This window comes from Anarrhichthys ocellatus, unplaced genomic scaffold, assembly GCF_004355925.1.
Source record: "Anarrhichthys ocellatus isolate YVR2014 unplaced genomic scaffold, GSC_Weel_1.0 scaffold9, whole genome shotgun sequence".
Lineage (NCBI taxonomy): Eukaryota > Metazoa > Chordata > Actinopteri > Perciformes > Anarhichadidae > Anarrhichthys > Anarrhichthys ocellatus.
In genome coordinates, this window is record NW_022280039.1 from 4877383 (window position 1) to 4890105 (window position 12723).

At 41.5% G+C, this 12723-nt stretch overlaps 1 protein-coding gene across 1 annotated transcript; it reads left to right on the forward strand.

The window, feature by feature from the left end:
* Nucleotides 1-389: 389 nt before the first annotated feature.
* zbtb34 (zinc finger and BTB domain containing 34) lies at nt 390-12723 on the forward strand. The gene is made up of 2 exons (XM_031849594.1): nt 390-551; nt 7261-12723. The coding sequence occupies exons 1-2, from the start codon at nt 534-536 to the stop codon at nt 8815-8817; spliced, it is 1575 nt and encodes a 524-aa protein (XP_031705454.1). The 5' UTR covers nt 390-533; the 3' UTR covers nt 8818-12723.

The window sequence follows — 12723 nt, forward strand, 5'->3', positions numbered from 1 at the left end:
ACAGGAGAACAGATGCACTAAATACACAGTTCAATTCAATACAATTTGGCTTTATTGGCATGAAAGTTCAAAACAAAAAACAATGTTGCCAAAGTAAACACACTTTATTATATATATATTTAGTGTCCCTCTTGCTGTCAGTGTAAAGTGGAAGCAGATGACCCATGTATGTTACCATAGCATGGGTGTAGTCAGTAGATACGAGTATGAGTATACACGTTAGCCATGTTATCTGTAGAAAAACAATTTGGAAACCGACTGTAGGGTACATCGCACTTATGTTTGCGCGTGTATACGTTGTCCATCACGTCGTATATTCAGAACATTATGTCGTAGTACATAACGCTGACATGAGCAAGGGAGGGGCTGCCGCAAAACACACTGATAGAATGAATGCAAAGAGCCAAAAGAACACTTCCTGTTGATGCAAAAAAAATTGCAGCAGCAACTGTCTGACACATCTGGACTGGAGAGGGGGGGAGGCCTGGCTGTAGTGTAAGCGAACTACTGAGGGGAATGGACAAGGTTTATTGATGCTACTCTGCAAGACGGTGAGTTTAATGGACTTCAACTTCTGCTCACACCTATGACCATAATGCGTTTGCAATGTAGGCACGTCTTTTGCTCCGACAATGAAAGCAACGGGGATATAATTGTCTGCCATCGTACGCTAGCAACTGAAAGCTAGCAAGCGGTAGCCGCTACTTAGCACAGGCTGACATGGGATGGTTGCTCGCTAAGCTAGCGCTAACTGTTAGCATAAGATAGCTATAGCATAGGAACGTCGGCTATTTCATGACAGCCGACATAGTTTGCACCCGCGTTCGACGTTACTTAGCTACTAGACCATACCATGTTGGCAAGCTTTATCACAATCTGAGAAAGCACGACCAACCCGTAGAACCATCCACACTGCGTTAAAGTGTGGAGTCTGTCTGAAAGTTGGGCTTTCTTTTCTAAAATAATTGCTCGATTGTAGACTAGCTAATATAGCTAGCTATGGTTAGCTAGTGCTGGTGTGCTGCTTGATGGTTCGGCCCTGTGAGCCGATGCAGTTTTTTAACTGACGTTAATATATATAACAGTTACAAGTTACCCTACAAATTAAAAATGGTAGAAACAACATACAAAAGTAGGTGGATGTGACTGTCAAGGTAACGTTAACCTTTGCTGCTACTACCTAGCTGAGCAGCAAAGCCCCCCCTTCCACCGACCACCACCAATAGCTAACTAGCGTTGACTACTAACGAAATGGTTGGCAATAAAGTTTGAGACACCGCACATTTGCTCCCAAAGGTATCGGCACTGTATGCATGTACGATGGGCTCAACAGTACATGCTGGTGTATACGAGTGTCCATCCACGATGAGGCTAAAACGGGCAAGTCTTCGTGAATAAGTTGACGTAGCGTTTAGCAAAGACCTGCTATAGAAAAACATGTTTCAACCCACTGTACGTTAATGCTGCGGCATCAGGCCTGTTAATATGCAGTGTGTCATACACTAACATGCAACGTTACCTACAATTAAATTTTGCAGGGCATTTGTTATGCTGAAAGATTAAAATATGGCAGTATTCGTAATGCTGTCTGCCAACAATGAATGTGCCGGTAAAGTAATTGTAGGTGATGTTATGTCAGGGAAGGACAAAGTGCAGGGACCTGGCATTTTATTCTGTACACCTATACTCTTATTATTATTATTTCTGTGACATTCATTTGCTCTGAAATCCAACAATCTTCTACGGTTAAAAGCCCAGTTTGAAACCAACAGCATGCATTTGTATTCCATGACTATTGCATATGAAAACTAGCCTACATATTTTAGCTCTAGGGCGTGTTAGAACACAGTGGAGCCAAGCCAATTACTTCTTTTGCATGAGCAACCATTATGGCTTTACACCCATTCAACCCCATTTTATTATTGTCCCATTTCAGTTTGGCAACAGCAGTAAAACTGTACTGGTTTGAACCGCCAGCTGAAATTAGTAATTGTGCAATACAAGACATATAGATGCTAGATACATACAGTAATCTCTGGTGAAAACAGGACTCTGTCAGAGTTCCTGGAAAACCTGGACAACAGTTGACCGAATGACAGAAGTTTCAACATGCTCCTATTTTCCAATTAACTACTACTCAATCTATCAGAGCTCCGCAAAACGGATAACATTGCCAGGGCAAAAGGATGTTCAGGATCATATTAACTGTCAAGTGATGAGACAAGAGGCTGTTAAATTGTGGAAATGCTGTGAACACCCCCCCCCCCCCCCAAGTTACGTCTGATGGCAGCACATGCAGGTTGGATGACATCACAACTTATGTGGCTGAAACTCTGATTTATGTAAGTTACATTGTCCTTCAAATGTAAATATTAGTTACTGCTGGCTGGTAACTGTCATAGTTGGTATTGTTATATTGTTCTATGATCAATTTGTCATAATTTCAAAGCATGTAAGAGATGATTTCATATATATTAGTGTATGGCACGATCCCTTTGTTACACCAGCTACAGATCATCACTGAAATTGTCCTGGAAAATGATCTCTAGAAAAGAGTGTGGACCCTGCTCTGTGGTCTATCCTGGTAAAAGATGTCATGTCTATGATATTGTGATATTTTTCACTTAATTATTGATACAGATGTTACAATATTTACATTTTTCTAACTCAAGAGGAAAAAAGTTGTCTCCAAGTATTTACTCTCTAGTTGTGTGATGTTCAGTATTTGCTGTACATTTTGGAGTCGTAGGAAACGTACCCGAATAAGACGGTAAAACTGACTTGAGGTGTAGACCTTTACAGGGCTATTCCTGCTTGTCAGCAGCAAACGGTGGCCGCCTTGGTTGAATTATTTTCTACCACAAGCAAAATCTGACCATTTGGCGGTAATAAAACATGTTTTAAGGGCATTGCATCAAATGCATCACCGTCATCCGTAATTGCAAGATCTAAGTGCAAAAGGCAGCGTTGCAGGATGATATCCGAATAATTGGTGCTCGTCATCAAAAGCACTTTTGATGCTGCCAACAAGATGTTGTAAATTAATTGTCGCCAAAAAACAGGATAACTGCTACTCGAGGGAAAGGGTGATTTAGTGCTGGCCGATATGTGATATATCAGAATCTTCCATCCCGTTATACTCTAGGTCATTTCATATCTCGATGACGATATCATGATAAAGCACATTTGCTTGTAATTCAATACATAATTGTGAAATATCCACATTTAATTATTATGCTTTGTGTTCTTTTGTGTGAATTTGATACTTGACAAATGAGAAGTACTGATTTAAGACTAAACATTTCTAAGAAACAGCAAATCTAATATGAATCAAAAACAGCTGATGAAGGCATTTTACAGGACAGGTGGCAGACATTAAGGCTCATAATCATAATACTTTATACATACGGATCTTGGTCTGAATCAACTGCATGTAAGATGCATATTCACCGTAACCTCACTGATTGTTATATCATTAGTTACAATAACCGAAGTTTGCTGTAGAGAGTAGTTTTATGTACTGATTATAGACCTACCTCGTGGTAAATTGGTGTTGTTGCAATGTATTCGGACATGCATGGTGAACATTCATACCAATTGGAAATTTCTGCTACACATTTAAATATCTGTTATTTGGGGTGTGGACAGCATAAATATTTGATTTATCTATTAACCGTTGTATCTCGTACAGCAGAGATACTGTTCCCACAAACAAAACACTGCGCTAACGCTTTTTGGTGTGCTGTAGTCCAAAAAAAGAAGTCCCGTTGTGTCGGTTAATAACAACACACTGCCTGGTTTGTGTATCTCTACACTTGTAAGGTTGCATTTGCAGTTCTGTGGGACATGTTTACATGCTAATTTGAATGCAGTGTGTAATTCGCTTTAGGTTAAGGTTCTAGTAATGTAATGAAGTTATGAATCAAGTTTAAGTTTTAGTTTCTTTATTATAGTAAAGTTACAACGATGGACTTTCATTCCGTGGTGATTTTGGCATCCCTGTGGACAAAAGCAGTCGTGTTTCCAAATACCAGATTCCCTTTAGAAAACTTCTCATTTTACTGGAGCAGAGTCTCTACACTCTGTCCCGTGCAGTCCTGGTTCTGGTTCTCCCGGGCCTTTCTTCCCTCGATACGGCCTGGGCTTCTAGCAGCGTGCTGTTGGTGTCAGAGGAGGAGGAGCTGCTGCCGGGCGCTGAGCTCTCCACCTCCCACCGGAGCTCCGACTGTTGGGAAGTCGAATCTTTAGAGGCATCAATATTACATATAGACGGTTTCTAACCAGTGTAGCGTAAGTTAAATCAACATACAACATTAAAACGACAGAACAATCTTCTCTCCCGCCCGCCTCGTAATTCCGATCCCAATAACATGGCGTCGTATTTACACATGGGTCAACCGGGTACCCTTTCAACTAGTTACTCTCATTTGGATGCATCAGTCTTTGCTTGTAGTGGATGCAGATGTTGTAAATGGAAAGATACGGTTTGCCTGTCCTTGTGGACATTACTGTAATCTCTTTTTCTTCATCTAAAATCCCAGAACATACACTCCACCATTTTGCCATCTCTTAGCCTGGAGCAACACCTTACAACCTTACAAAGAAAGACATGACTCCTGGGATCGTGGCAAAGTTACTTCACTGCACTGTACAGTAGTGTGTGTATTTCTGTTGACTATGAATACGTTGTTGGAAAAGTATAAATAAAACAATGAGGGGCTCATGTCTTGTGTCGATAAGCATGCGAGTAGGCTGAAATGAAAGATGAGCATTTTATTGTTTTCCAGTTGTTTAAAAGAATAAGAGGACACACCCAAAGGCTAAGCATACAATATTTAGCTCTGCATACTGAGCCTTTTATTCTTACACTAGCAATGTTCCTCACGTCATACCTTTCCCCTTTGTATCAGAATTTAGTCTATTTTTTATCTCTTTCTTTACTATCTGTTTGAAATTGCTCTCCCAACCTTTGCTTGTTAAGCAGTTCTGATCCGGGTCTGGTCTGCCCCACATGCTCTTTTTCAAAGTATGTGAAATGCTGCTGATGTTGAAGAAAGCATACAATGCTTGCTGACTTTGATTTTTCTTTTTCGTTTCTTTTTGAGTAACGAGCCTTAGTTTTATCGGCTTTAGGTGATGTCGTACTGCCAGAGTTTTGCTGACCGTAACTATCACAATGTACTTGTATGTGCTTGTATGGAATCGTTGAGTTGAGTTTAAACGTTTTCAGTTTTTTCCCCATGTGAGCCAAGCATGTGACCCTCACCCAGCATGTGCATCTCAACTACTGAGCATACATTCTTTGGCTCCCCTTCAACTTGGCTCCATTCAGAGTATGCATGCTGTTGGCAGCCATTGCTGATGTGTTTAGTGTCTGAACAGGCTGTATGTGAAAGGCTGGTAATGGGGGGAGTGAAAATAATACACAGTACACCTTCTTACGATTCTCTGTTTTGCTACATCTTTCCCTCTCCTGTGCCAGGATGAGAACATATGTCTTGTAAGACAGGTGTCTTGGCAAGCTTTGGCAATTGGAGAAAGTGTTTATGTAGCCAAAGTGCTGATAGGGACTCTGCGCAGAAGATCATGCTGAATTGCCAGGCAGGGAGGGAGGGAGGGAGGAGGTGCGGAGGGAGGAGGTGCAGAGGGAGAGATGGGAGAAGGGCAGATGGAGTGGGGGGAGATAAGGGTTAAGCTGGTGAACTGACACATGGTTTTGCAACACGGGAGTATTTGCTCTAAACACAGAATCACACAGTCGGTACAGTACAATATGATTTCACAGTCGCTACTTGGGTTTAACTAGTTCTGCTGGGAAGGAATGGAGGTCTAATTATTTTTGATGAACCAGCTCAAGTCAGCATACTGTTGTTTTAGGGTAGTATGCCACTACAGGCAGCAATGCCTCTTCATGGGGGATCTGGTCTATCATTTTGCCAAAATGCGGTTCAGTCAAAGCGTGAATGTTATGACTTGTGTGCCATGAAATATCTTAACGTAGGGAGGGGCAGTTGTGAGTTGGAATGAGGAGATCAACGAGTATTATCCACAGTTAGGCAAATACAAAACTGGTTGCATCAATCATTAATGACTAATGAGGCTGTCAAAAGGCTGTCAAAATTGGCCAAAAAGGATGTCTATGTCCATGACACCTTGTCATAATTGGCCAGGAGCGATGCAGCACTGTGCAGCGAACCGTTCTGTGCTAACAGAAAATACCTAAACAAGGTGGTGGCTGGAGGGAGATCACCTGAAGCCTCCTACTTGCTGTTGGCTGTATTATACATTATTATAGTCATGTAATACGTGTTTTTATAAAGGGCTTGGTAAGATACTTTTTAACAAAAGGTTAACTGCATGCTCAACTGCCAAGCAGAACCAGATTTTCTTCTTCCTCTGCCAAATTTGCATTGCTTCTACCTTTTTATGGCTTCACTCATGTCTGGTACATTGTGTTCCACCAGCCTCAATTGTTTCATCGACTTACCTCTCAGTTTCGTAATAATGGTGGTGGATCAGTGGCGGCTGGTGACTCAAAAAATTTGATAAGACAGGAGGAAAACCAACCCACGGTGTCATATTATTGAGCAATAGTTGGCTACTTCTCTCTACTTTTTCCCCCCAAAAGAACACAGATTCAGTATACAGTGGGTTGAGAGAGCCAGGGGTATAACACACCGGACAAAAATATTATAAAACATACAGATATTAAGCGTCTTGATCAGTCAAGTTAGAAAGTAATAGAGGACTAACGATCCATAATTGCATTAAAACTTCCATTTCAGATCCATACAATCCAATTGATATCTAATTTAATTACAGATATCCTAAATGAAAAACCATTCCAGATATCCATAGTGTCATTTTGAATATTCAAAATATATTGTGACTAGTAAAAATGTCATGATGGACAGCCACAATGACTTGAAAAAATTATATTTCTGATATCTAAAATTAGATTAGATAACACAAGTGTACTGTAGATATCTGTTCTGGATATCGAAAAAGATTTTAATTTTTTTTTGAAGATACTTGTAATTTACTTTAGTATATCCATTTTATGTAACAGTTTATACTTCTAGTCCACGACATCCCAGAGGGAAATATGAACTAATTTTAAAAAAGCGTTTTGCGCTCGTTTATAATGTGTGGTGAATAACCCTATCATCTTTATTTGTCTTATTAATACTGTATAATAATTTTGCATTGCAAATGTGATGTTTAAAAACCTAATGACTTTTTTTGTCCTTTTCTCATCAGGCAGCCAGCAAACTGGAGAAACATATCCAAGAAATGGACGACGGCAGCTACATCGAGTTTGATGTGCCGGAGTTCAGTAACACTGTTCTGACCCAGCTCAACGAGCTGCGGCTGCAAGGGAAGCTGTGCGACATCATCGTTCACATTCAGGGCCAGCCGTTTCAAGCGCACAAGGCTGTGCTGGCAGCAAGTTCACCCTACTTTCGTGACCACTCGGCTCTCAGCACCATGAGTGGCCTTTCCATTTCGGTCATCAAAAGCCCTGAGGTTTTTGAGCAGCTCCTTTCGTTTTGCTACACAGGTCACATGTCCCTGCAGCTCAAGGATATTATCAGTTTCCTCACGGCTGCCAGCTTTCTGCAGATGCAGGCCATCATTGACAAGTGTACCCAAATCCTGGAGAGCATCCACTCCAAGATCAGCCTCCCAGTTGGCGTCTGTAGCCGAGAGAAGGATGACTCGCAGACCAGCGGCAATGGGGTCAATGACAGCAACCTCTTTGTAAACCCTACCCAGATCTCCCCCCCTTACTACTCCCGGCAGATTCAGGCAGGACACGAAGCGCGCTTCGAGCTGGCAGGAAAAGGCCGGGGCCGACAGCAGCCAGAGGAAGGCCAGTCGGACCGAGGCAGTAGTGACAGCGTGTCAGAGCACGACGCTCCCATGGAGGCCGAAACGGAGCAAGTGGAACTGATCGGCAAAGACGGGCAAGTGACAGATGTGCATGTGAAGATAGAGAAGACCGACAGGCCCACTTACTCAGATAGCTCCTCAGCCGGTGATGACGGCTACCATACAGAGCTGGTAGATGGAGAGCAGGTGTTGGCTGTTAGTGTGGGTTCCTATGGTCCTGTCATCCAGTCTGCTGCCTATTCTTACTCAGGGCTGTCCTCCCCGTGCTTTGTCAACCTGAGCAACTCCAGTCCTTCCCGCTCCATACTCAGTGGCTACAGAGGTGGACGAGCCCGGGCAAAGCGCCCCCTGGCCATGCCAGCAGGAGTGCTGAGTCATGTCAAACCGGGCTCGGACGACAGCGAATCAGCCGTGGGAGCCACCGGGTTGGAGAATGACGTGCGAGAGCGTAGCCTGCGGAGCCAGTGGTACCCCTACAATGAGAGACTCATTTGCATCTACTGTGGAAAGACCTTCAACCAGAAGGGGAGCCTGGATCGCCACATGCGCCTGCACATGGGAATCACCCCGTTTGTTTGTAAATTCTGCGGCAAGAAGTACACGAGGAAAGACCAGCTGGAGTACCACATCCGTGGCCACACGGACAACAAGCCCTTCCACTGTCAGATATGTGGCAAATGCTTCCCGTTTCAGGGCACCCTTAACCAGCACCTGAGGAAGAAGCACATGGGGGCGACAGACGGGAGCAATCATATAGACTCTTCAGAGACGACGGAGGGAAGCTCGGGTCAGAAGGACCAGGGGGAGACGGCCGAGGCGATGGCCTTTGAGGCGCAATATGCAGAAGAGGCACCCGCCCCGGATATGGAGGAGAGTTCAAAGTGCAGTCCAGAGGAGGCTCAAGCATCAAGATGTGATTTTTAGCTCCTGCTTCAGCTTAAGGAAGCTTTACAAATGTTTATCTTAACTCAACTTAAAGGACTTTTTTTTCTTTTTGGAATCAGCTCTACTATAGACATTTCTTGGGTTCCTGTCAATTTTGTGAAAGCTAGATGTTGAATGCGGAGCGTAAATGGGTGCTTTATAGAAATTTGATTATTTCAAGCAAAGGGAGTAACAACTTGCTATTTTTGAGGAGGTCCCAATAATCAAGACCCCCTAATTGATTTCTCTTTTTATCTTTCCATGTTTTTTAAAACATATTTACAGAGTTATATAGGCATGTTGCAATAATTGATAATGTGAAAGCTCTGGTAAGATGCTTGTCATATCACCTTTTTACCTGACCTGTTTTTGCACATGTGGCCACAGGAGGTCGCTTACTCACAAGGAATGATTTTTCTGCCAGTGCAAAGCTTCGTGTGACATATCCGTTCAATACCTCATGATGCAACTACATACTCATAGCAGACAGTATTTTAACTTAACTCACCAGGTTCTACCTCATAGCCAAGAACCTACTAGGCACAGATGTGTTCACCGTTAGAAATCCATTTTTAGGTTGTGTGTGCATTATCTTATTGCCAAACCCTGTAAAGAACACAAAGCCTTGATACCTAGGGGAAATATTCCTTACTGATTGTACGGATCAGGGACACAGTCCTTGAAAAATGTTTCACGGTCAGCCAGGAGTAAGAAGGTGCTATGTTTGGAGTTCATAACATTTGCTAGCTTCCTTGTGTTTTTTTTTTTTTTTTTTTTTTTTTTTTTTGGCAAATGCAGACAATGGAGTAAGAAAATGGCCCTGCATATTTTCAAGATATGATTTTTACAGTCTTATAACATTTGTTCGACTCAACACTTAAGACTTGTGTCTCTGATCACTACTGGAGATCTCGCTCTGTTGGCCAAAGTGTGGTTCTCGATCCTGTCGTCCATGTAATGGGCGAGTTACGTCCAACCGTGAAGTCGTTTGTATTCCTCTATACTCTGATGGCAGACTTATACTGAATTATTCTATGTGTAGATTGTTTAGTCCTGAGGTAGGCATTTAGGTTAATACTGTCGGAGACAGGAGTACTCATTGTCAACTCAGCACAATAAGAACAGCTCTGTGTCTGTTCACATAAATAAATATAGTATACTAGTCTGAAAAATATGCAAATAGAAAGAACAAAGGAATCTCAGCCATTTGGACATGGTTTTTCTTCCATTTCTTTTTCTTTCTGTCCTACCTTCTCTGACGGGATAATTGATCTGTGATCTTTGTTCTCTGCAGTCAATCGCAGACTTCAGAACAAGTTCTCATTTGTTGATCCTACACCATGCTGGGACATAGATGTGAAGCAAAGCTCGACTTAAAGGCTGATGGGTAAATATTGTTAGAGGGTAGCTGGTGATCCAAAGTATTGATGCACTTTGCAGAGTTTAGTCGGCGGGATGGGTGAAAAATGTGCTATTTTCTGTCTTAACACCGATGCAGCGGTGTCAGGGTAGTACTAGCTTCACAGCAGTGATCTTTCCTCCGAGAAAAAACGTTGTGAACTTTGATGAGACTCTGCAATCACATCAATACTATTGGCTTCAAGTCGTGCATGTTGGAACGCATTTAATCGACACTGTTTGAACCATGGGGATCAGGGACGGGGCTGTTGGTATATAGAGACTTGGGTTTAATTCCATTGGGATTTAAAGGAATCTGCTTTCACAGTAAATACATAAGAGGCACTTAGAAGGCCTGAATGGATTATCTTGTCATATTTAAGGAATTTAAAGCTCAGCTGGGTGGTCCTCTTTGTGCTATACTGCTTTCTTATCTGCCATCCAGCTGTTTAATACTTTTTTTTCTTTTGAAGAGCACCTGCTACATGCTTGTATTTTTGTCCCAGGTGGTCCATGCGGTATTTGTGTCAATGAATTGGATTTTTTTGAATCGTTTTACAGTTTCCATATAATTTTCTACTTTGTGTGCGTTTGGCAGGTGAATATTGCGTTTTGTTGCTTCTGTCGATTGTCAAGAGCACAGTCCCTTTTCTTCCACTGAATGTGCGGTCATCGTCTTCACTCATTGACAGTTAAGAAAGCAAACCAAAATGTAGGAATATTTAGCAAAAATCTGTATAGCTAGCTTTACTTTTATCTTTGTATGTAAGGATGCATCACTCAAACACACCCAGTCTGTCAACCTGTTCAGTACTGTACAGTAGAATGTTTCCTACCTTACTTTTATTTTTCTTCTGTCGACCGCTGACGTGTGCAGGTTTGGCAGCTGATCGGACCTCACCAAAAGCAGTAGCTGACTAATTTGAATCTGCCGATGATGATTCTTGCCCTTCACCTAGAAAAACACCGGAGGAAATGCGTAGCTTCGTGTTAGTTATGTTTCGTGATTAATGGGTACAAACTGCTAAAAGGACTTTGTGCCAAAGTTCACACCAAAGACTAATAGGTGATTTTAAACCGTAGATTTTGACTGTATGGCATAATTGAATGCTCATTTGGAAGACTAGGTTCTTAATTTAATGTAGGACTAGTTCATTGCTATTTGTAAGGAATGTACGTTTCCCAGCTTTATAACAATCACTTGTTTAAAAAAATTTGCTAAGAAGACATTAAGTAGTGGAGTCATAAATAACATAATATATTAAGCCATACAAAAGCTGACGATATAAAAAAAAAAGGTGTGCAATAGGTATTGTAATTGTTTAAAGCCAATGTAAACAAAAGAGAGAAAATACTTTACAAAAAAAGTGGCATCTTGAACTTAGTGCCTTGCCACAAGCTTTACATTTTAGATCCTGGCACTTAGATTCCTGTGCCTCATTCATTTTGTAATGGATTGAATAGAGCGATTATAATAGAATATGGCCACATCTTTTATTGTAAAGTGTTACTGAGAATGAATAGAAATTAATTCATGTCCATGTTGTTGTTTTTTCAGCTCAAGTCCTGCTCCCTCGTTTTTTGCTTTTTATCATTTGATGATTTTTTTTTTTTTTACTGTCACAGAATGGATTTTAAGGTTTAACTGATTTTGTAGCAATTGATTACAATCAAACGTGGCCGACTTCTTCCCGACGAGCCGTCGCCCCGTGTTCAGAGACTACACTGTATCCCTCCTCTCCAACCACTGAGGACAAGCTCAACAATGTACGGTAGTTTAAAGCATTTCAATGCAGGAAGGAGATGCATGAGAAACACAAATCTACTTCCTCTCTGTTCTCTCGGAGCATCTGTCAAGGGATCGGCTGCTTGTGTATTTGATGATGATAAACTCAATATCTGTGAAGGAACAACAGAAGAAGCTTATCCCCATATACTGTCGCTGAATTGCACGTTGCTCAATCACAAAATTGTATGAAATTGCCAATGGATAATTCTGTAACTTTATTTTTGTATTTGTGTCATCGATTGTGCACTTACAGGATATTTTTTTTGTTTTGTTTTTAATAGTTAATACCAATTCCATCCGGGTAGTTTATCTCTGTAGTTACCCTGAAGGGATTCAGCTATAACAGCCTCTTTGGTAGGGACCGCTTCCCCTTATGGTGCTTTTAGACTAGTCCCATTTCTTTTTCTTTCTTTTTTTAAACAAGTCCATGTAATCATCATAGGTGAATGGAGGGGGAATTGTTTTAATGCTTTTCATGAACTATCGTTACTTATGTGAAACACACCTACACAACCAACTGAACTTGACACACACTCGAATCGACTTTGTCACCTCTTAGTTCCACACAGGAGATGCATTATGGGCCACAAGTAATCAAAAGGAAGTGTTTACAGGGAAGGCTGTCAGACTACTTTTTGAAATTACAGCTCGTCCTATTCTTTTTATAATAAACTCACTTCAGGTAGTTTACAAACACTGATACAGGCTTAGAAAAAAAA